Source organism: Brassica napus, chromosome C3 (genome assembly GCF_020379485.1).
Source record: "Brassica napus cultivar Da-Ae chromosome C3, Da-Ae, whole genome shotgun sequence".
NCBI lineage: Eukaryota > Viridiplantae > Streptophyta > Magnoliopsida > Brassicales > Brassicaceae > Brassica > Brassica napus.
Window position 1 is genome coordinate 50,251,891 of NC_063446.1, and position 25,408 is coordinate 50,277,298.

At 40.5% G+C, this 25,408-nt stretch overlaps 2 protein-coding genes across 5 annotated transcripts; one reads left to right on the plus strand and one right to left on the minus strand.

The window, feature by feature from the left end:
* The first annotated feature begins 10,017 nt into the window (after positions 1–10,017).
* On the plus strand, positions 10,018–12,193 carry LOC106452141 (ABSCISIC ACID-INSENSITIVE 5-like protein 1). Of its 4 annotated transcripts, none has more exons than XM_013894169.3 (5): positions 10,018–10,167; positions 10,535–11,366; positions 11,555–11,626; positions 11,748–11,777; positions 12,019–12,193. In XM_013894169.3, exons 2-5 carry the CDS (start codon positions 10,554–10,556, stop codon positions 12,103–12,105), a joined length of 1,002 nt encoding a protein of 333 aa, XP_013749623.2. In that variant the 5' UTR covers positions 10,018–10,167; positions 10,535–10,553; the 3' UTR covers positions 12,106–12,193. The 4 variants fall into 4 exon arrangements, with proteins under 4 accessions (XP_013749623.2, XP_013749624.2, XP_013749622.2 ...); XM_013894170.3 differs by having other exon boundaries at positions 10,030–10,167; positions 10,543–11,366; XM_048752861.1 differs by lacking the exon at positions 10,018–10,167 and adding an exon at positions 10,280–10,300.
* Positions 12,194–14,372: 2,179 nt separating this feature from the next.
* Positions 14,373–15,692, minus strand: LOC125583145. Its single transcript, XM_048749731.1, has 2 exons — positions 15,574–15,692; positions 14,373–15,486 (listed from the first exon to the last, which is right to left on the minus strand). The coding sequence occupies exons 1-2, from the start codon at positions 15,690–15,692 to the stop codon at positions 14,373–14,375; spliced, it is 1,233 nt and encodes a 410-aa protein (XP_048605688.1).
* Between the last annotated feature and the right edge of the window lie 9,716 nt (positions 15,693–25,408).

A 25,408-nucleotide genomic window follows, 5' to 3' on the forward strand; every position in this document is an offset into this window, starting at 1 on the left:
TTGTTGTTTAGTAGTTGAGCTCTACATTATCATGCATGCAACTGATTAGGTGTCTGTAGGATTATAATTCCAAGTTTCCTGTATAAAAACCCCAAGTCTAGCTATTTCCTTTTAAGCACCAAAACCTCAACCAATCAATCGAGCAATTACTTGCTCAACAAAACTGCAATTTTACATTTTAATCATTAAATCATCCTACTTAACAAATCCCATTAGATTTATTAGGTTCCCTAGCTCCTTGTGGATTCGATCCCTAAGTACTGCAATTGAACATTTTATTTGAGAGAGTAAATTCACTCTTTAGGGTAATTTGAGTGATATCAAATTTCGTGCCGTTGCCGGGGAGCTTTGATCGCTTATTAGATTTAATTTTGTTAAGTTTCTGACATAAAATTTTTTCTTGGATTTTCAGGTACATGCCTAGCAGTACCAGAAGCAATAAGGAAACTCAACTTCTATTCTCACCAGATCATGCAAGCTTGGTGCGTTGAATCCGCAAAGAAGCGTGCTCCTCATCGATCGACAACAACACTTGTTCGTCGCTCGATTTTCGTCAACCACCGTCGACCCAGGCACTAGTCCCGTCGACCGATACTCGCCCATCACCGTCGATCGAAGACACTCATCTCCCGTTGACCGACATCTTCCATCCAACATCGATCGATACTTCAGTCCGAACATCGATCGATACTGAGTCGCGAGACATGGTTGCGACTTTAATTCTTGTACGTGATGAGAGAGGAGACCTGCATGACCAGGAGGGTATTAGCGTAATGCAGCAGGTCAGAGGATAGGTGCTCAGGGGACTGCAATCCCTGAGTCCGATACTTATGCTACAGGCGCTACTCTACCTGTAGATGAGGACGCTCGACCCAAAACATTGGCTGACTACAACCGTCCAGATCAGTTCTACACCAACAGATCAGCCATTAGACCTCCAACTATTCAGACGGATTTTGAGTCGAAGCCGCAGTACTGCACACTCGTGGGACATACACCCTACTATGGGTTATCTCACGAGCATCCTATGGACCATTTGGAGAGGTTCGAGGATCTTATATCTGCTATTAAAGTAGAGGGAGTCTCTCAAGACTACCTCCTATGCAAGCTCTTCAAGTACTCACTTGCTGGAGATGCTTCGTATTGGCTTAAGCAGCTACCACCAGGATCCCTAACATTCTGGAGCGACATCAAGAATGCATAAGAGCATTCTTATGCAACTTCTTTGATGAAGCGTGTGCTGAAGACTTGAGGACCAAGATTGCTACATTCACTCAGGAACCTGCAGAATCATTCAGAAGCTCCTGGATCAGATTCAAGTCTTACCAGAGAGACTGTCCACACCATGGATTCAATGAAGTACAAGATGGCTCTTGATGCTTCCAGCAATGGGAACTTCAACACCAGGAATCCAGAGGAGGCAGTGAAGGTCATTGAAAACCTAGCATCTAGCAGCAGCACCAAGAACACTGACTTTAAGTGGAAGAGATCTGCCCCCATTCTTGGGAACGATCAGATGGATGAAGTGAAAACAAAGCTGGACAGTGTTCACAAGCTTCTCAGGAAGCAGGTCTGCTTGGTTGAAGATGCAGAGGCTGTAGACACAGAGGGTAGAGCAGAGGAACCAGATGTGAACTTCATCGGTGGAACTGGATTCCAAGGTTCTGGAAACAAGGGTGGAAACAAAAACTCCTATGGAAATATGGGCAATTTCAACCAGAGTTCACAGCACCCGAAACCCAACAGCAGCAACTACAGCAACAACTACAGCAACAACAGAGGTTATGGAAGCTCCTACTACCAGAAGCCACCACCGCCAACTCAAGAGAGCAAGATTGAGAAGATGCTTAATAGAGTTCTTGAGGGACAGCAGCGCATGATGGTGGACTTCAATGGGAAGATTGATTCTGTCTACACCAACTTGAATACAAAGTTTGAGACTTTGAGCACTCATGTGAAGAAGCTGGAGATGCAGGTTGTTCAGACATGAGAAGCTGTTAAGAGGCAGGGAGCCTTGACAAGAGGGGTAGAAGATAATGTGATGAAGCACCACGTGAATGCAATCATTTAGATGATTTCTGGCAAGTGGTGAAGGAAGAGAAGCTGCAAGAAGGAGATTTCGAAGTAGAAAGTCTGATGAGTTTCGGCGGATCACATTGGTGTCGATCGACGCCAAGCCATGAACATCCTGTCCTGGACATCGATCGACAACACCTACGGAATAAGCCGCATCTTGCAATGCCGTGAGGATCATGACTCACGAGGAGTTCGCAGCAAAACACCCACATCCGCCCAGCCCTGTCTACGTAAACATCGATCCACATTCTGACCCCGAATCGATCGACATCAAGAGACTCCCATCGATCGACAACCTCCAGCACCCATCGATCGACGAGCATCTGTTACGTACCGAGTGCAGATGCCAGAGATAGATGTTGAACGTCTTAATGCACTCAGGCCCAAACCCAAACCTTCAGCAAACCCACCAGAGACCGTCAGGACACCTTCGGATGATGGAGAAGATCCTATGGAAGTTGATAAGGTTCCTACGGGAAGAACCCTAAGAAGAAGAAAGGAAAAAGTGGTGAAACATCTGAAGAGGGAGGCTAATGAAAAAGAAAAGGAAAGTTTCCGAAAAAAAGTCTTCATGATTCCTCTAGTAAGCCATTCGATGAAGCTTATTTTACCCACATATTGTGGATGTTCTTCAGTGAAAATAGAGAGACAGAAGAAGACATTAGGTGAATGTTCTGTGAAGCTAGAGAACAGATGAGGAAAAAGATTACATTGAAGAAGAAGAGTGATCCTGGGCAATTTGCAATACCTTGCACGGTGAAGGGTATTGAGTTCCCACATGCCTTGTGCGACACAGGAGCATCACTCAGCATCCTACCTAGGGTTATGGCAGATCACCTGGGTCTGCAGGTGGAGCCTTCCAAGGAATTATTCACTTTTGTGGATTGTTCTCAGAGAAATTCAGGAGGGATTGTGAGAGACCTAGAGGTGCAGATTGGTAATGCCCTAGTTCCAGTTGATTTCCATGTCATGGACATCAAGCTGAACTGGAACTCTTCTCTATTACTTCGGAGAGCCTTCTTGTCAACAGTGGGAGCAGTGTGCAACTTGCAAACCAACCAGTTGTGCCTAACGCTCATAGATCTTCATGTCCACTAGAACCCTATTACAGTTAAGAAGCCACAGACGACCTCTAGAAGAATTAATGATCCAGGAATCATTGCAGCATGCCACTGTGGAGCCGAATACGAGACAGAATACTCGGTGTCGATCAACACTCACACTGCAACATCGATCGACAGTGCCCAGCAAAAATCGACTGACACAGTAGGAGAATAATCGGTCGACAGTAGTCAAGGAGAATGGGAAAACGATTACTACAATCCCACTATGGCAGTACACAACATGCATACGGAGGGGTATGATGAAGATTATGAGGAAGAACGAGCTATAGAGAAAAGAGCGACTCTTGACAAGGAAGATAGACTTCTCCATCATTCCTTTTGGAAAGAGAAGTCGCCATCGATCGACAGGAACGGTTCAACATCGATCGACACTCAACTTCATCAACCAAACCGCCTTCGAGCATCGACCGACATCGCCTACTACCCATCGATCGAAACTAAAGTCGACGCTACCTGAGACGGAGATTACTCAATTGGAAGTTGGGCAGATGATCGCCATCACGAGAGCTACGCAGTAGAGACAGCATACCGTGATCAAGGAGCTGATGAACTTCATGAGGGTTTCACATATGAGGAACTTCTCAACATGCAAAGACGCGATGAAACAGATCATAAACAAGCAGAAGCTACTTGGGAAAGAACACATTTCATCCATCCGATCGACAGAGCGATTCCTCCATCGATCGACATCAATCCTTCAACATCGATCAACATCAACCATACAACATCGATTGACATCCGTCCAAAACCAAAAACCACTGTAAGCGAAAAAGATAAATTTGATAACCAGTATCTAACTCCAGACGAATTTGGTATTTTCAGGGACCCAAATGTCTACGCAAAGGCAATAGATGGACGTACTCTGCATGTATCTCGAGAGGATATTGCAGACATCCTTCAGACGGCTAATGGAGCAGACAACCTCTTCGTGCAACAACACAACTTTCCAGAACACCAGCAGAATGTTGCAAAGGAGTTCTATGACACAGCTGGTGGCATAGATAAACACTTCCAACAAAGGTCTCGGCATCCTACTTGACCATCGATCGACGTTGACGTCTCAACATCGGTCGACTGACGTCCTGAATTTGGCAGAAGAGCCTTTGATCTTTTCGGTACGAGAAAATTCTACTGGGAAGAGAAGGATGAGTATGGAATCTACATAGATGGTCCAGGATACGCCAGAGATGTAGATGGACACATCATTCGTGTTAACAACAAAGATATCAGAAGACTTCCGGAAAGAACTTCGAGAGATGACCTAAACTACATCTGTCTTCCAGAACATGCTAGCTCATTCACTCAAACCAAGCTAGTACTAGAGATCTACACCAAGGACGAGATCTATGAGATGTTCTATGGAGTCTGCGGAGAACAAGAGAAGAACAAAGAAGACATCCAGATGAAGCTTGATGGAGTCTACTATCCATTGAATGATAGTATCAGTTGGCTAAGTACTTGCATGGAAGAGATGAGGAAAGACATAGCCAGAATTCAGCGTGTGACCGACGTTTCTCGCCCTACATCGATTGACAGTCACTTACCAGCATCGATCGACAACCGCTTACCAGCATCGGTCGATGACAATCCACCACACTCACATACGATGAAGTCTCAACCAGATTTTCACACCAGGGAAGAGATAGATCAGTTGGTAGAAGGGACCTACAGAGCTCTGGAAACTACAGAAGAGAGGCTTGATAGGAGATGTGATGACATGTATTTCCCAATGGACCTCACCATTAGTGCTTTGACTTCCAAGATAGAAGCTATTCAAGGGGAATTAGTGGAGATTCAGAGTTACATTGTCCGTCGACCAGAAGCATCAGCATCGATCGACAGACGCAACAATAAATCAACCGACTTTCACAGACAAGCATCGGTCGACGGAGCTTCAAACCGAGGGAGGCTAGTACAAAAGGTGACATCAGATATGTCTGATATACAAAACCGTGGAGAGGAGATCTCAGCTGGTACATACGCCACAGTTATGAGACATCAGTTCAATCTTGAGAGTCTTGGAGATAGATTGCAGAAGATAGAAGATGCAACTACAATAATGAAGGACAAATGGCGCAGAGGAGATGAAGCAATGCGAGACTTCACTGGTACATGGTTCAACAAGCGCAAAGAAGAGATGGAGACTTGTTTCCCGACAAGTGCTAACTTTCAACATTACTAGCCCAATCACCTCCAAAGTCAAGTTAAATGACTATAACAAAGCGCTGAGTGGGAGGCAACCCACTATTAGGTAATATTTATTTGGTTTTTATTAATCTAATATTTATGTTGGTTTTTAATTATTGCAGGTCATTATATATAAAAAAAAAGAGATCCGAGTAGACGATTGCTGTGAGTATCGACTGCCGAGACACTGTCGACATCGATCGACAGAGCATCACCTCCAGCGACCGATATCAACATCCTAACATCGGTCGACAATCATTCTGGTCTGGTATATCATTCTAACTTGTTACATTAAGTACTTATGATTTAATTATCACCATAACTCCGACTGATTTTACATTGGGGACAGTGTAGTTTAAGTCTGGGGGGAGGTTTACTGATATTAGTTTATTCATGAATTTTAAAAATATTTTCAAACATAAAGTTTTTTATTGAGTCAAGAAGGGGATAATGAACTTATTAGATTTTTGCTTGTTATCTAACCACTCTTTAGCAGCATTCTAGACATACTGATTGCAGATAGTACTTAATATACTAAAATGGATCAACTTGTCAACTATGTTACACTTGCTGAGATTGTTTGAAGGAACCAAAGCTGACCTCCAACACTAAAACTTGACATAACTGCTTGTCTTGGGGCTTGGTATACATGGGATCAGATTCTTCAAACAAGCCTGGAAGGTAAAGCCTTGTGTAGATAGATTTATCACTCTCTCTCTCTCTCTATTTTTGAAATATAGATATATAAAAAAAAATTATATATATACATATCTATTAGAGATTTATTAGGAAGAGATTCGAATAGGACTTGGTGGCTACAACCATTAAGGCTTGCTTCATAAGAATTCTATAAGTAAAGAATTAGAACAGAACTTGGTGGCTACAACCATTAATGCTTACTTCACAAATAATCCTAGGATATAAGTCAAAAAGAAGTGAACAGGACTTGGTGGCAACCACCATTAAAGCTTGATTCATGGAAGCTTGTCCAATCTTGGTCAATGATCTTGCAAATATAAGCAGACTTTGACTAAGAGAGAAAATTAGTAGAGAGAGAGGATATGAACTAATGTTTACCTGCAGGTCCAAATATTTGTATGAAAATCCTTGCATCATGTGATCGATACTCCCAAGGTAAAGCCTGCACTTTTATTTATGCTAAGAAATGAGGTTGGTAGAGGGGAATGTCAGACAAGATTTGCTAAGTTGTTAGCTAGGTGAATTTTGTTGCCAAGCTAGGATATGGTATAATGTGCTTTTGTGATTAGGACTTCTTAGATGTGGATTGCAATATTGTAAAGGTGATGATTCTAAGTTTTAAATTATGTGAGTCCCTGCTATTTTCAAAACTCTTTCATAGAGACTGGCAGTTTGTTTTGCTTGAGGACAAGCAAAAGGGTAAGTCTGGGGAAGTTGATAGACCATGGATTTGACCCAATTTCACCCATGGTTTATAGGTGTTTTTACTACTAATTATAGAGTTTATTTATTATATTTATAAGATCAGAAGTGATTTGGAGATAAGTGATGATTTTAGAGCATTTTGGAGATATTTGGAGCAAGTACCCGAGATTACCATCGAGCACTACCATCGGTCGATATTAAGGAAAAAATATCGATCGATGTTCACATCAGAACATTGATCGACAGCGAAGCGCGCAGAAATCCCGTTAGGTCACAGCCGATTTGAAGCCCAAGTCTTCACCAATTTACAAGATTACCTCTGACGAGTTTTAACCTAATTATATAAGCTTTGGCACCATGTTAGAGGCAAAGTGTGCTTTTCTTGTATTTCTTGTTTTACTATTATCAGCAAAAGGTTTTTAGGATTTTGATTGATTGGAGAGAAGATCCAAAGTTATATTTGTGAAGGAACTCCATTGATATATATTTACTATTCTGATGAAGTTTTCTTACCTAGTTGTTGTTATGAATTGCTTGGCCATGTATGAGTAGTTCCATTGTTAGATTTTAGGGTTTAAATAGGTTAAGAGGGATTAGCCCCAACTATAGATTGCTGAGTTGTGATAATAATCGTTAGGATTGTCATCAATGCCTGATTCTAGATTAGCTACCTAGAACTTGCCCTAGGATTGTTAGATAAAAGCGGTAGCTTCACTCTCATCCTGAAATCATTCTAATTGAGCTAAAATTCTTGCTAGAGTAAGGCGAGAGCTGATCTAGTGAGCTTAGTGAGCATCATTCAACCCGCGCATAAAGCTTAACTAGAAGCGCGTCGATCGATATCCATACTGGGTAATCGATCGACGGAGTGAAAGGTGTATCGATCGATATCCTTATAGGATAATCGATCGACACTTGCTATTGTTCGAACACTTTTGTTTGGGTCATTAGATCTAGTTAATAGACAAGTCCAGAAACGCGAGAGCTGATTGACTTGTTGTTTAGTAGTTGAGCTCTACATTATCATGTATGCAACTCATTAGGCGTCTGTAGGATTATAATTCCAAGTTTCCTGAATAAAAACCGTAAGTCTAGCTATTTCCTTTTAAGCACCAAAACCTCAACCAATCAATCGAGCAATTACTTGCTCAACAAAACTGCAATTTTACATTTTAATCATTAAACCATCCTACTTAACAAATCCCATTAGATTTATTAGGTTTCCTAGCTCCTTGTGGATTCGATCCCTAAGTACTGCAATTGAACCTCTTATTTGAAAGAGTAAATTCACTTTTTAAGATAATTTGAGTGATATCAGTTGTATTGTTTTTGATTTTGCACAAGGGTATAATCATATGGGTTTGTAATCGGTTTTGACCTTTGGTCAAATTTATGTTGTGGGGTTGGACCTGTGTGTGTCTTTAGTTTTTAAACTAGTCTGAGACAAACTCTGAAGTACTAAAACTCTTTCGGTGAAATATCAATTTACATATGATAAAAATAGGTTTTTTCAAGATCATACATGCACATTGGTGAGTAGGATTTATCACACTAATTCACCCCAGAAAAAGCCACTCGCAATGATATCTAACAATGAAGACACGATCCATCAGAGAAATCCAACTATTTTACCCGAAAAGGGGTACTTCGCAGCCCGAGATAACGAGCTTCAAGTCTATGGATAAGCATAAAAAAGAAGGTCACTTCGCGGTCAATCGGTTACATAACAATCTGAGATCTCCGGAGCAAAGCACGACATGTGCCCCTAGATACGCGGAGTAGTCGGAGCAAACTGATCAGTATAAAAAGCAAAGCGATGATCATTATTCATCGAGCACCATTTAAATTACCTACTCGAGATCTAGATTACTGTATCTCTATTGTATTTTCTTTTGCTTTGTTATTTGTATTTATTGTATTCATCATTAGTAATATTAGTCATGTTCATGCGAGGTATTTTTTTTTTTTTGACGACAATAGCTAAACTATGATAGTAAACCTACCAGCTCGGAAAACTAAACCGGTGGGGTAAAATCAACATAAAACACACCTGAGGAGAATTCCGAAACCCTGGTGCAAGCTATTTTAGAAAGTTATTCACAGAGAGTTTTTCCCACCGTTTTCCTAAACCTTATTCTATTCTCATTAAATTTCTGATTGAGGGACTTTGCTCCACGCACCTAATAATATTTCTTCTTCTTGCGGTCACTTGTATTGGAACGCTCCGACCCTCACTGCACGTTATCTTTCCACGTCTAATATCTGTTTGCGGATTACACTTTTGTTTGATAGTTGGTAGTTTACTGTTGGAAAGTTCAAAATTTTGTTTATTACACTTAGTAGTAATATCACTGTGATATTTTCGTGTATTTCATCCTCGCTTACACAGAATCAAAAATGATTTCCCAATATGTCATCAGTTATGAAACTTTCAATTGAATTGTGTTTAGTTATAAAATTTTCTCGTAATGTTGACTAGAAATGCTATTCACTGATTAATCAAATCATTTTTTTTTAGTTTTCTTATATACACCATTATATACCAAAAATTGAAATATTTAAATTATTCTCATTTACGAATTGTAACGTCTCACAAAAGTCGTCATCCTCGATAGTATAAACCGTATAATTTTACACGTGTTTGGATAACCGTCGAGGCGTTACAATGCATGTATATATTTAAAAAGTATTAAAACGTGTATAGAAAATTGTTTAGAAATGCAATTACGGATTCTTTAGCTCAAACGATAAATTGTTTTTATAGTTGGATATTTTATTTCAGTTTAACTATTCAAACTATTTTCTGTTTTAGTAGTAGAAATTTTTTTCGTAGTGAAAAAAAAATGTAGATGCTTGCATTAGTTTATCTATAATATATATTATAAGACCAATTAGCTTGGAGGCAAAAATCCTTGTAAAAGTAAAAGTGAGGTAAAATTTCGCAGGAGAATATATGAAAGAATTTTAGCAGGAAAATTGAGACAAGCGTCATGAACGTGTCAGTCGATAAACAAGAAAGCAAATAATCAAGTACCAGATTCGACGTACCACATTAATAAACATCAACTTTTTACTTGAAAGGCATTTTTCAATATATATATATATTTTTTAAACATCAAATATTTATTTTATTTTTGTTGCAGTTACACTCTTCTTTACTAATCATATAAATTAAAAATAAAATATATATCACTCGAGTGCATGCATGTTTTCTTTTTACCAAAATAATGCATGCTTATATATACAGAGAAATGTCACCATTGTAAACTCCGCCTCATCTTCATTTTAAAAGTATCTCCGTAAGCTCTAGTTTTCACTGACACATCACTGCTCGCTATTTTCCTTTCTTCTTCTTCTCCCTATATTACTGTTCCGGGTAACAAGATTTTTATTTCTGTTGTTTATATTTCTTTGGCACAATCTGTGATCTAATGCAAACTTGGTTCATGGTGTCCTAGCCAACATATTTCAATAGGTTTTCTTTTTTTGATAAACAACATATTCCAATAGTTATGCTTCTCATCGTTTCTTTTAATTTTTAGAAATAAAATCAGTTAAGCTTTTCAATTGAGCTTTTAAAGCAAATTTCGTAATATCTTACAGACACTCACATTCTGTAATGAAATTGACGTTCATAATAATTGTTCTGGCTTATTGTAATTCTGTATCCATTAATTTCATAACTTTTTGTTTAAAATTTTAGATTCTCTTACTGATATATGAATGCATGTTCACATAACAAGATTTATAGGTCTTAAAACGATGCCGGGTCTCGAATCAGAGACTTCGACCTTCCATGTATTCAACCACGATCTCCAAACGCAACTGCAAAGGTATCCACAGGAAACAGCAGTAGAGGAGCACCCACCAGTAGGCAGACAAAACTCGATCATGTCACTGACTCTTGACGAGATTCAGATGAAAAGCGGCAAGAGCTTTGGAGCAATGAATATGGACGAGCTCCTCGCGAACATGTGGATGACTGTCGAGGAAAACAACGGCGGGGGAGCTGGCGCCCAACAGGATGGGGAGAAACCGACCATAGTGCCACGTCAAGGTTCGTTGTCAGTCCCCGTACCTTTGTACAAGAAAACCGTCGAGGAAGTTTGGTTTGAGATACAAAACGGCGTACAACAACCACCACCGTCGTCAATTGCCGGTCAAAACCCCGACGAAGATAATCGCCGGCAACAAACCCTTGGTGAGATCACGCTTGAGGATTTTCTTGTTAAGGCTGGGGTTGTTCAAGAACCATTAAAAACAACGATGAAGATGTCGAGTTCTGATTTCGGTTATAATCCGGAGTTCGGAGTCGGTTTACATTGTCAAACCAAAAACAATTATGGTGATAACCGGACAGGTTTCAATGAAAATCGGCCATTTTACTCGGGTATGGGAGAATCCTCAAGCTGTATGACCGGAAAGGAGAGGAGTGATCAGTACTTACCCGGTTTAAATGCTTTTCGGATCCAGAAACGAATAATTGACGGTCCACCCGAGATATTGATGGAGCGGAGACAGCGACGGATGATTAAAAACCGCGAATCTGCGGCACGGTCTCGAGCCCGGAGACAAGTAAGTCTGGGATCAAATAGATACAAATTTCATCGAATCTTGCCTACTATTTTTATCGAATCTGGTTTGTACCTTTATTTATTGATATAGTTCTTAGAGAAAACGTTTAAGTTTTGGCGTATGTGTGTGTGTCCTATGGGTTTTACCTTTCTTTCTTTTTTGTCATCGGGAGTTTAACCTTTTTTTAGGCGTATACTGTGGAGTTGGAGTTGGAATTGAACCAACTCACGGAAGAAAATCTGAAGCTGAAGAAAATTGTGGTACTTTCTTAATTAATCATTATTGCAACCACATATTATCTATGTTTTTTTATATTGAAACAAATATTATTATTGTTATTATTATTAATTCTTATACAATTCGTACTTTTTTTCTTGATAGGAAGAGAATGAAAAGAAAAGAAGGCAAGAGGTAATAATCAAATTTCCATTGTACTGTCCCCATAAAAATATTAAATAAATTCCAAGAGGTCATCCACGAGTATGGATTCATCAAAAAACATTACATGTAAAAAAAATGTGATACTATTGGATACCAAATTGACTTTATTGGAGATACCGTTAGTTTCTATTCAAACAAGCGTTATAAAGTAAATGTAACAAATTGGTCTTAAAATTTTTTTAATAGTATTTAATCATATAATGGCATGCAGGTGATGAACAGAAGCACCCAAATTACCAAAGAGAAGAATGGAGACAAATTAAGGAGGATTCGAAGGATGGCTAGTGCTGGGTGGTAGATTAGAGTTTGTGTAATATGTATATCTATAAGATCATTTCCATCTATAAATATTTTTACATATAATATATATATTATTTTGAGACAAACGCGAAATATGTATATATGATCATCTTTTTTACCGACAATTTCTATTAATTGAAACGGTTCATGGTTTTTTGTTACAAATATCATTAATTCTATTTAAAATAATTTGTCTTGTCAAACTGATAGTACATATTTATCATAAATCATGTTAACATATATTGTCGATAAAGAATGACTAACTGTTAAAACTATAATGGCAGGAACACTTTGACCTTAAACCGGAATCAAACAATGACACCGAAGAAAAACACGGAAAAGATAGAAAAAGGATACAAGAAATTGTTTACCCAGAGTTCATCTAAAATAGTCTGGCAAGAGGCAATCCACTATAACCTTAATCACAAAGATATAGAACATCTCTCTCTTAAGCTTACAAATCAACTTGCGTGGTCCATAGATAAGAGAACACACGAGCTTCCTTTATATAGGAAGAGTCTATTCCATTAACCTAGTTGAATTAGGGCATTCGCTCATTTCCATAAACCTATTATGAATATTTCCAAAATACTTACCAACTTCTATAACTTCATGCAAGTAATATTTCCAGAATTCTATCAACTTCCATATCCATAAAAGTGATATTTTCTTTTCCTAATATGACTTCTTTGTCTTGGTTTAAGTTATGCGATCTTATTTGATTTTCATCACCAAATCCTAACGAAATCTTTGATAGATTCCTTGACGTAGTCTCTGACGTAATCCTGAATTCCAACAAACTCCACCTTGATGACAACAAACATGATCCACTACTTAGGTTAAGCAAATCCGTGCTTTTCCAGGCGATGACGAATGGTCCTCAGTGTTCGTACATCCCGTGGAAGTCCACCGCTTCCTCAAACTTCTTAACCGAACCACCTTGGTTAATATATCAGCATGATTCTTAGAAGTACGAATCTTCTTCACACTTACACACCTTAAGCGATAATATCCCTGAAGAAGTGCATCTTTCTGCTGATGTGCTTAGTCCTCTCATGATACACATTGTTCTTTGCTAGACACAATGCACTTTGAGAGTCACACGATATCTCCACCGTGCCTTGCTTGAATCCAAGCTTTGATCTTTTCTTCATCAACCTGGATTCCATCTGCACTCACAACAAAACCTAAAAAGACAAGGTTATCTGCTCCAAAAGCCCATTTCTTTAGATTAGCAAACAATGATTCTTTTCTAAGCACTTCTAGAACCTTCCTAAGATGCTCAAGATGCTCATCCAAGTTCTTGCTGTGGATCAGAACGTCATCAAAGTAAACCAAGACAAAATGACCTATAAATGTTCTAAGAACATGGTTCATTAACCTCATGAAAGTACTAGGTGCATTAGTCAGCCCAAATGGCATCACTAACCATTCACATAACCCATGTTTTGTTTTAAATGCAGTTTTCCACTCATCACCCTCTTTCATTCTAATCTGGTGATATTTACTTTTCAAATCAACTTTAGAAAATATGCTAGAACCATGCAACTCATCAAGCATATCATCTAATCTAGGAATGGGGTGTCGATATTTTACAGTGATATTGTTGATGGCTCTGCAATCGACACACATTCTCCAACTACCATCTTTCTTGGGCATAAGCAAGACTGGGACTGCACATGGGCTCATGCTTTCACAGATATGACCTTTCTCCATAAGCTCAGTGACTTGCTGTTGTAGTTTCTTGGTCTCCAAAGGATTAGTTCTATAGGCTGGCATGTTTAGAAGTGAAGCTCCTGGAATAAAATCAATTTGATGCTCTATCTCTCTGATAGGTGGTAATCCTTGTGGAGCTTCTTCTGGAAATATGTCTTTGAATTCTTGCAAAAGCATCTGTATTTTGCTAGGAAGATCCTGCACTGGCTTTGTTATGTTTAAACATTCTTTTAAAACAAACAGCAAGTGAGGTAAAGAACTTCCCTTAGGTTGAAGCAACAGATTGGCAGCATGTTTTGTCTTTGATTCTGATGAAGCTTTGTTCTTCTTCAAAGCTATCTGATCTAGATGGACTTCTTGTGGTGTTAAAGGAACTAAGACAGTCTTCTTTCCCTTGTACTCAAACGAGTATCTGTTTGTGAACCCATCATGAAGAGTTCTTCTATCGGACTGCCAAGGCCTTCCAAGCAGTATGTGTCCAGCATCCATTGGTAAGACATCATACAATATCTCATCCTCATACTTCCCAATAGACAACAATATCTTAACTTAGTGTTTCACCTCCAGCTCTCCTTCATCATTAAGCCATTGTAACTTGTAGGTGGTTGGTCTTTTCATGATCTTCAGATCAAGTTTCTCAACCATGGTTTCACTTGCAGCGTTGGTACAACTTCCTCCATCTATAACCAAACTGCATACCTTGCCTTGGGCCATACAGCGAGTATGAAACATATTCTCTCTTTGCTCATCTCCAACAGTCTTGGCTTGCAGATTCAGTATTCTCCTTGCGACAAGTAACTCTCCACGAGCTGGCATCTCCACTCTTTCTTCTTCAGACTCAGATTGTTCATCTTCCTCTGATTCAATTTCTCCATTTTCTTTGATGAGTATTACCCTTTTGTTGGAGCAGCTACTGGCATAGTGTGCATAACCTTTACACTTGTAGCACTGTATGTCTCTGGTTTTGGATGCCGTGGAAACTTCCTTTCCTTTAATACTTTGTTCCTCCACTTTAGGCTTGGAGAATGGTTCGGATTCTCTGGTCTTTTCGTCCTTCTGGTAGTGTGGCTTGATGGCTCCATAGCTAGACTTGTAGCCTCTTCGTTTTAGTTGCTGCTTAAACATAATTGCCTTGTGCAAAAGCTCTTCCAACTCAACATAATGATGTACTTCAAGTATGTCCATGATGTCTCGGTTTAGACCACCCATGAAACTGGCCAGTATTGCTTCTCTGTCTTCTTGTATGCCAGCTCTCAGCATAAAGGTTTCCATCTCCTTATAATATTCTTCAACTGATCTACTTCCTTGAGACAGTGTTCTGAGTTTGAAGTGCAGCTCTCTGTGGTAGTGGCTTGGTACAAATCTCTTCCTCATGATTACCTTCATCTGGTTCCAGGTTTCAACAGGAAAATCTCCAGTCCTTCTTCTTGCTGTAACCAAGTTATCCCACCAACTTAGCGCATACTCTTTGAACTCAGTAGGAGTAAGATTCATCTTGTACTCTTGTGTGTAGTCTCTGCAATTGAACACAAGTTCAATCTTCTTTTCCCACTCTAAATACTCTTCTGGATCAGCAGTGCCTTTAAACTCAGGAATCTTCAATTTCAAACCACCCAGAGGATCATTGGTTTGTGGTCTTTCTTCTTGATCTCGCCTCCTTCTTCTGGTGCCACTAGATCAGTTGGAATGACTATAATAGCTCTCCGAGGCAGATTGGTTTGGACTTCTTCCAGGCCTCTCACGTTTTTACCGGGCAACCTCAGCTCTGTAGTCTTCTAGTTTCTGATCCATTAAAGCAGACATCTGCGCAGTTAAGGCCGCCAGCAAAAGTTTATCTATTCCCTTGTTCTGATTGTTTTCTTCCCCCATGGTTCCTGATCAAATTCTAATCACAAAACCAGTAAAAAAGATCACAGAAACATAATATAACAGAAAGTAATGGAATTGAATTTAGAATAATCAGATTTCTGAAATTTTCATGAAGAACCCTAATTCTTTTATCTGCAATTTCGGAAATCAAATCAGATTATTTAGCAATTTTAAAACTTTTTCTAGGTATATCTGACCCTTATAAACATGTTTCTAGCAAGATCTAGATTTAGAACAGATCTGATAACATAATATGTAAAGTCTAAAAGTTGCAGATCTGGAAAAACACAACCTAATGATGGAGATCTGCTCTTATACCACTTGAAGTGATCCTGGATAGATTGATCACGTCCCTGAATGTTCTCCAACGATTGTGATGCTGAAATAAGAGGTGGATTGAGATGATACTTCTAAGAGTTTTGGAATGAATCTTGGAGTATCAAGGGTTTGCTTGCAAGGTAAGGATCTAAGATCCGAAATACACTTAGAACAAGCCTGATCAAACAAGATTCAGAGATAATTTTTAATAGAAAAGAGTTTGATGATTTTATTGATGATTTTCGTCCACAATATAAAGAGAAGAAGACTGTACATGCACAGCTTCTTGAAAACACTCAAAACAATTAAAACAAAGACTAAGTTTAAATTTGAAAATAAGAAAAGGCTCCTGGTTTCTTCATGCACGAAATTAGAGTAGGAAATGGGCCTGGATTAGGCTTAGTTTCATCAAGAGGCTCATGTATAAGTGTTGTGTCCAAGCTTCATTAAAAACCTTGTTTGAAAAACCCATTGGGACAAAACCAAACTTAGGAAAAGAGTGCAAGTCACAACACCTCTCTTGATGAATGTCTTAGATGGCTTGAATAACAACCAGAGTGGTTGGGTAAGCACACTCTAGACTGCCCTGGATAGTGTGAAGTAGTTGATGAAGAGCTTGTCGAAATCTTGCTTGCTTTGATCTTGTCATTGGACCAATCGGTACTTCTAGGTCCTTCTCATTTGTTCCCTCTGGTTCAAGCTATTCTTCGGTTCTTTCTTCAACTTCCTCAAGCTCTGGTTCAAGCTGGTCCATCTCTTCAGTTCCATTGCTAGCCAAGATCACATCATCGACCAAGGGCATAAAGGGAAATAGCAAACTGCCTCTAGGAGGAGTATATAAGGACGTCGAGGTTGAAGATGCAGAGGGACGAAAAATTCCAGAGCAAACTTAGAAATTAGAGCATTAGGCTATATTTCCTTTTTGCTATCGAACTTCGATTCGATTAGGTTTAGCAGTCTTAGGTTACTAGAACTAGGGAACTCGCCAACAGCTCTTGTGGCCGAGACTCTTGCCGTTTGTAATTGTTCAAACACAAAGTCGAAATAAGATCTCCTCTTGCTTTTTACTCATTCATATTTCGTGTTTCGTATTTCTTTTACGTCTGTTTACTATTGTGTTTGATTGTTTGGCGTGTGGTTTAGCAGATATCATGGACCTGTGAAAGTTAGGTTTTCTTAGCCTTCCTAAATCGACGGAAGTCCACAATGCAAATTTTGGTGCCCACAGTTTGGCGCTAGAAGGAGGGGGGTACGGATCAATCTAACTCTCGGCCACGAACGCTCGATCAAACATGTCAACCGACAATCTCAACAACCAACGAACTCGTGACGGCAACGCCGCCGACGACAACGTTGAAAATACTCCAGCAACGAACGTTAACGCTAACGCAAACACCACAACGTTCGAGGAGGTCAAGAAGATGTTCTCGATTTTCGAAAAGAAGTCGGCAGAACAGGACAAGGTCATGAGTTCTCTCACTACACAGGTCGGAACCCTAAAAGCAAGAACCAAGACCATTCTTCCGCGTGGAACAACCCGAATCCGCGGAAGGAGACACGATTTCGCGACTCCTTTGGACTGGTCCGGCAACGCACATGGAAAACCATCGGGACAAAATCCCGACGAACTCACCCCCGTGCCAACACGAAAAAACCCAGGAGATCTTCCCCCTATCGAGGAAGATAAAGAAGAAGGAGAAATCTAACGCGTCGATGTGGATGCTAGCCTATGGACGAAGAAGCAGACATACATCCACGTCGCACAAGGAGTCGTGCAGCTCGGGACGATTCCCAGTACGACAACCCTATGACCGAAGAAGAAGAAGCCGTCTTCTGGGACAAACAGGAAGAACTAGCCGAGGAGGAAACTCGGAACACTCGCGGCAAACACAGACAAGGACAAAAATCTGCTAGCGAAAACTTCGAGATTCGCGATCTCTGCGATCATCTCATGAAAACGGTAGCAGAAGTTAGAGCGGTGAAATCTTAAATCCATCACACTACTAGCAACTGAGATCGATCTACTGCTCGAGGAGGCTCTGAAAACACCCTTCACTACTCGCATCACCGAAACTAGGGTTTCGGATCCCGGAAAGGTCAAAGTGACACCTAACGATGGTACAACCGATCCTAAGGTGATATGATCATGGACCAGCCAAACAAAGAAGATAATGAGAGCATGGATGATCCACCTGATGGAGGAGCTCTAGCCATATCTGAAGGTCCTATGACTCGAGCCAGAAGCAAGCAACTCAAAGAAGCCATTAGAGGATTACTTAAGACATCACTGAAGCAAGAAGAGAGTCTTGGAAGAAGCTTGATCAACCAAGACACACTTGCCACAATTCAAGCCATCTCAGCTCCAAGATAGACATCAAATGAGCAAGTAACATATGTGTGCTCTTTTTCCCTATCTTTGGTTTTGTCCCACTGGGTTTTCCAAAGATAGGTTTTTAATGAGGCCATATGTTGCTTTCCTATCACTCATTTGATGATCTCAGTTCAAGACTTTATTTTAATTATTTATCTTTGTTAACATGAAGCAGAATTAGGCTGCTAGACTTGAGAATTAGGCTGCTAGACTTGAGAATTAGGCTGCTAGACTTGAGAATTAAGCTGCCAGACTTGAAAACCCTTATAAGGTTTTATAAAGTTTATTTTTAAGGCCCATTTAGAGACCAAGGAGCCTGTTCCTTGCCTTCTCTATAAATATGTGTCTAAAAACCCTAATAAAACTATCCAATCTTTTATTTTCAGACTCTTTTCTCTCTCTGACGGCTGCAAGTCTTCTTGTAGATCTGAGTATTCTTGAGTCTTTGTTAGTGTGTCATATCTAACAAAAACCACAAGAGTGATTGTCTTGGTGTGTCATATCCAAGGGATTCACTTAGGAGTATCAAGAAGACCTCTCACATCTCTTTGTGTCACCATTCATTCCACAAACCTTGAAGCAGATTGAGTCTCTGATTCTCTTTTTGCAAGGATCTATCCCATTCCAACCAGAGAAGCATCCTAGGAGTGTATTATGTGGTATCAGAGCTATTTCTGGAAGGAAGTTTCTAAACTCTCTACTTCTATTTTCAATTTCGAAATTTTCTTATGAACCCTAGATCTGAAAAAAAAAAAAAAATTGAAATTCTTCTAATCTGTTTAGATCTGTTCTGTTTGGGTTTGTGGTCGAAATTCTCTGTCTAGATTTGAATCTGATTCGATTTGGGCTTGAATAGGTTGAGTTTTTCTTGATCTGTTTGAGTTTTTGGTCAAACTGTTCTAGATCTAATCTCAGGTTGAGTGTCTGATTATTGTCTGATGTAGGGCTTGTTATTTTCAATATGAGTTCAATATTGATAGATCTGTTGTTCTGTGCTTTGAATGTGATAAATCTGAGAATTTTTATTCTAGATCTGTGCTGAATCTGTTTCATCTCTTGTTTGTTTTCCTTATTTAATTTTGATTTCGAACTACTTACTGGCTTAGTCTTTCTCTTGTCTCAGGTACCATGGCAGGAGATCAAAAAGGAGAACTCACTAAGGATGAAAAGCTTTTACTTAAGGCTATGAGTGCTCAGATGCAGGAGAAGATGAAAGCCAGCCTTGATAAATTCCGGCATGAGTTGAGACAGGAACTCCAACAAGCTACTGGTCAGAGTTTGGAGTCTAGAAGCAGTGAGAGGAGACAAAGACGTGGGCATGAAGGCCGAAGCAATCACAAAGATAAATTGGCTGATCAAAAGCTAAAAATCCCTCCTTTCTATGGTGATGCTGACCCTGCTGCATACGTGGAGTGGGAAGAGAAGATGGAGTTGATTTTTAACTGTCAACACTCTGCTGAAAGAAAGAAGGTTCAAATGGCTACTGCTGAGTTTTATGGTTATGCTTCAAGCTGGTGGAATCAATTGGTGTCATCTAGGAGACACTATGGAAAAGAACCTGTTGCAACCTGGCTCAAATTGAGGGCTTTGATGCGTCATAAGTATTTTCCAAGACAGTACCACAAGGAAGTACTTCGAAAACAGTGTGAAACAAAGCCATGCTCTTCAAACTCAGTCCAGGAACAACAAAGCATAATGAGATCAAGTTCAACCAGTGTTATTGGTTTACCTAGCAAGACAACGAGCTGGTTCAGTGAGGACATAAAGAAGCTGTCTCAGGTGATTATGGATGTGGAGAAACAATTCAGGGATACCTATACTACACGTCCATCCTTAGAAGAACAGAACCAGGAGTTAATAACTTCAGTCTCAGAACTTAATTCAGCAGAGCCGGTATCAACTACCTCTATTCAAGGAGATCAAGCCAAAGAATCATCAGTTGCCATTCAGAAAGATGAGCAGCCTGTTCAGAACGTCATGGTTCCTTTCAAACAAGCCATAGTACCAGAAGAGACACCCAGGGAACCACAAACAGCTTGCAAAAAGGGACAACTGATTGTCTTTGATCCGTGTGATCTCCAAAAGACATTCTTGGATACTTTTCTGATCCATCTCTTTGTCTGGAACAAGACCAGAGCAGTAGAGCTTTCAAGACACGAACTGGGCATGGAACATGTTGTATTTGAGCCTGGAGGAGATTTGTGGAATCACAGGAACAATCCCATAGTGATTGAGAAGAAATCGGCAGCAACAACAATTGTTTTTGGTGATCTTTTACCATCTGAAGTTAAAGGGATGCACGTCTCAGCTCAGCAAGAGTTTCACTACGAAACCAATTGGAGAATGTTACCCACTCTTTCCTGGATCCAACAAACCAGACAACGCAATTGGGCTGGAAGGTTACAGATCTACTTGTGGAAACCTGGAGCATATGGCAGCATACTTATCATCCCTGGAGAGTGCTCTGCTCGTGCTAGAACCAGATTGGGTAATAAAGATTTGGAAGCTGATCAAAATGTCTTGCTTCTTGATCATGTCAAGGTGTGTAAGCCACTAGATTTGCAAAAGCTTCAATACCATTTCAGAGATTGTCAAACCAAGAGTGGAGATGGAGATTTCATTAGAGTAAATGGTGAAGTGATTACTGGAGTAGGAGGAGAACTCATGTTTTCTTCTCAAATCAAGGAGAAACCACCAGATGGACTCAGTCTACATCAATCTCCAAATAAACCAACCCGAGGTAATTATCTAGATTCAAAGAAACGCATGAAACCTGATTTGCTTTCTATTGGTACAGGACAAACAGTTTTGAGTGCTATACTTTTCGAAAGGAGAGGCTATAGTAATGATCAGAGTATCAAGAATGGATCCTTGGCTAAATTGGAGATGCAACAATCAAATCTTGGAAGCTGTCTAGCCGCCAGCTTTGATATAGGAGCAGTCCGAGGATCATATCTCAGAAACCAGAAGGAATTAAGCAACAAACTCAACTGCCATGGAAACTTAACTCATCATGATATCACGTCGAATTGGAATCATGTCCAAAGGTTCTCAAATGAAAGAGTTATGGGCTCTACAAGTCGGGTGATTCTGTGTTTGCTTTGTCTGAACTTTTCTGAGTTTAGAACATCTCAATCCTGTCTATGGCGACCAGGTGAGTATGCTAAGGTAAATAATCATGTTTTCAAAAGTTCTTTATTTAATTACACAAATTTGGGATAAGACTCTTACTTTATGACAACTTCGCATGTGCTAACTTGTTTTGTTTCAGTGTGTGTGAATCGGGTTTGGGGAATGCATCAGGAGTATGGAGAGCCCAACGTATCAGTTCCTTCTACCAAACAAATCCAGTCAGCAACAATGCCTATCAAAGAGGCTTGCAAGGTAAGTGTAATCTGATTATCAACATTAATGTTACTGACTTGGCTCCTTTTGTTGCAGATGAGCTAGATTTGAGGACAAATCCTTTTCAAGAGGGAGGGGATGATATGATCATGGACCAGCCAAACAAAGAAGATAATGAGAGCATGGATGATCCAGCTGATGGAGGAGCTCTAGCCATATCTGAAGGTCCTATGACTCGAGCCAGAAGCAAGCAACTCAAAGAAGCCATTGGAGGATTACTTAAGACATCACTGAAGCAAGAAGAGAGTCTTGGAAGAAGCTTGATCAACCAAGACACACTTGCCACAATTCAAGCCATCTCAGCTCCAAGATAGACATCAAATGAGCAAGTAACATATGTGTGCTCTTTTTCCCTATCTTTGGTTTTGTCCCACAGGGTTTTCCAAAGATAGGTTTTTAATGAGGCCATATGTTGCTTTCCTATCACTCATTTGATGATCTCAGTTCAAGACTTTATTTTAATTATTTATCTTTGTTAACATGAAGCAGAATTAGGCTGCTAGACTTGAGAATTAGGCTGCTAGACTTGAGAATTAGGCTGCTAGACTTGAGAATTAAGCTGCCAGACTTGAAAACCCTTATAAGGTTTTATAAGGTTTATTTTTAAGGTCCATTTAGAGACCAAAGAGCCTGTTCCTTGCCTTCTCTATAAATATGTGTCTAAAAACCCTAATAAAACTATCCAATCTTTTATTTTCAGACTCTTGTCTCTCTCTGACGGCTGCAAGTCTTCTTGTAGATCTGAGTGTTCTTGAGTCTTTGTTAGTGTGTCATATCTAACAAAAACCACAAGAGTGATTGTCTTGGTGTGTCATATCCAAGGGATTCACTTAGGAGTATCAAGGAGACCTCTCACATCTCTTTGTGTCACCATTCATTCCACAAACCTTGAAGCAGATTGAGTCTTTGATTCTCTGTTTGCAAGGATCTATCCCATTCCAACCAGAGAAGCATCCTAGGAGTGTATTATAAGGCACACTTATAAGCTTTCCAGATCGCGATGGGGAGAGCCAAGTTTAGAGAAAGCGAAAGAGATGTCGGCGAATGCCGCCTCTTCGTCGAGAACCTCCGAGGAGCAGCACTTGAGTGGTTCTCTCGTTTGAGGCGAAATTCCATCGGAAGTTTCCGCGAACTCGCCTCGGAGTTTCTTAAGCAGTACTCGATGTTCATAGATCGAGGAACCTCCGACGTTGACCTCTGAAACCTATCCTAGGGAGAGGACGAATCTCTTCGCGACTTCATAATACGGTTCAAGACCGTTATGGCTACAGTCAGCGGAATAAGCGACAAAGTGGCCATAGACGCGCTCCGAAAGACGCTCTGGTACAAGTCGAAGTTCAGGAAGTGGATAACTTTGGAGAAGCCGCGTACGAACCAGGATGCGCTCCAAAAAGCCACAGACTACATAATCATCGAGGAGGAGACAAAGGTCTTGTCGCAAAAGCAGAAGCTGACGAAGACGTCATCAAAGGATCCTGGGTCTGACCAAAAGTCGAAAAAGAAAAACCCTCGAAACAACAAAAACGTCCATAGCGGGGAAGAAGAGACCCAGGGAGCACATAACTCCGCCATCAAATCCGGATCGAAGCAAGGCTGGACGAGGAGTAACACATGGACCCTAAATCCAAATTACGACGAGAATGTCTTCTGCGACTTTCACCAGGCCTGCAGCCACTCTACCGTTAACTGCAAAGTTCTCGGAGCAAGGTTGACCGCAAAGCTGCTTGTGGGAGAATTCGCCAAAGTGTCTAGCTTGAAAGACCTCATCCGCGTGTCAGACCGCCTCTCGAAAAACGATAAGATTCCTCAAACGGAGAACTCTTCCCAAAGGAGCCAATCAGGAGAAAAGCGCGGAAGAAGGCAGGACGAGAAGGCAATGACAACAATCGCCGTAGAGTGAACATGATCATCGGAGGATCGCAATACTGCAGTGATACCGTCTCAGCCATCAAAGCTTATCAGCGTAAGGCCGAGACGAGCGTGAATTCGCTGACCTTGTCCGTGCCCAGTGACATCCTAGGAATCTGCTTGAGTCAAGCATCCTTGATCATCCAGTCCTGAACCAAATCTGTCATACTAGACAACTGGAAAAAGGCTACCGCTGAACTAGAAAGCTAGTGAGCATTATCAACTTACGCCTAAGGCTTAACTAGAAGCATCGATCGATATTGTCTTCTGACAATCGATCGATATTTGTGAAAGGTTTATCGATCGATATCCCTATAGGACCATCGATCGACACTTTCTTGTGGTCAACAAACGACAGTTGAGATCCAAGATCTAGTTAGTTAACCAGTGAAACATTGCCATCGCTGATCACTGTGTCTAAAGGGTTGAGCTCTAATATATCATGCATGCAACTGATAGGCATCTATAGGATTATAATCTCCAACACCTGAATAGAAACCCTGCATCTAATACCTTTCCAATAAGTTACACCCCAAATCATCTTGTTAGTCGAGCAATAGACTTGCTCAATTAGGATTGCTATTTACATTTTAAACCTTAAAACAAACAAACACTTAGAATTAATAAATTACTAGATTTAATAGGTTCTCTAGCTCCTTGTGGATTCGATCCCTAAGTACTACAATTGAACCTCTTATTTGAGAGAGTAATTCACTCCTTAGGGTAATTTGAGTGGTATCAAATTTGGCGCCGTTGCCGGAGAGCTTTGATCGCCATTAGATTTAGTGTTATTAATTCTTTTCTTTTTCTTTACCCCCATTCTGACACAATTTTTTTTTTTTTTTTTTTTTTTTTTAGTCTTTTCAGGTGCATGCCTAGCAGTACCAGAAGCAACAAGGAAAAACACCTGCTATTCTCAGAAGATCCTGCTCACTTGGAACGCACGATCCGCAAAGATCAACGTTCCACATCGCTCGATGCAGCAGCTTTCACGTCGACTGACTCTCGCACCCACCCATCGACCGACACCCGACCTTGATCGTCGACCGATCCACATCGTTCGACTTCGATCGATACTACACCGCGTACATCGATCGATCCTCAGTCGCGAAGCATGGTTGCGATTGTTATTCTCAGACAGGATGAGAATGGAAACCTGTATGACTAGGATGGTCATCTGCGTAATGCAACAGGTCAGAAACTAGACGCTCAGGGGACTGTAATCCTTGATGCTGATGCTACAGGAGCTGCTCAACCTGTAGAAGAGGCTGCTCCACCAAAGGCACTGGCTGACTACAATCGTCCAGACGAGTACTACGCCAGGAGATCAGCTATTCGACTTCCAGAGATTCAGAAGGAGAATTTCGAGCTGAAGCCTCAGTACTACACACTCGTGTCGCAGATACCCTACTCTGGGTTACCGCACGAGCATCCTATGGACCATCTGGAGAGGTTCGAGGATCTTATCGCTGATATTCGTATGGTTGGAGTCCCTGAGGACTACCTATTGTGCAAGCTCTTCAAGTATACTCTGACTGGAGAAGCGATGCACTGGCTTAAGCAGCTACCCACAGGATCTCTAACGTCCTGGGCCGACATCAAGAATGCTTTCTTGTGAAACTTCTTTGATGAGGCACGCGCTGAAGACTTGAGGAGCAAAATTGCTACATTCACGCAGGAGACTGGAGAGTCTTTTAAAGATGCGTGGATCAGA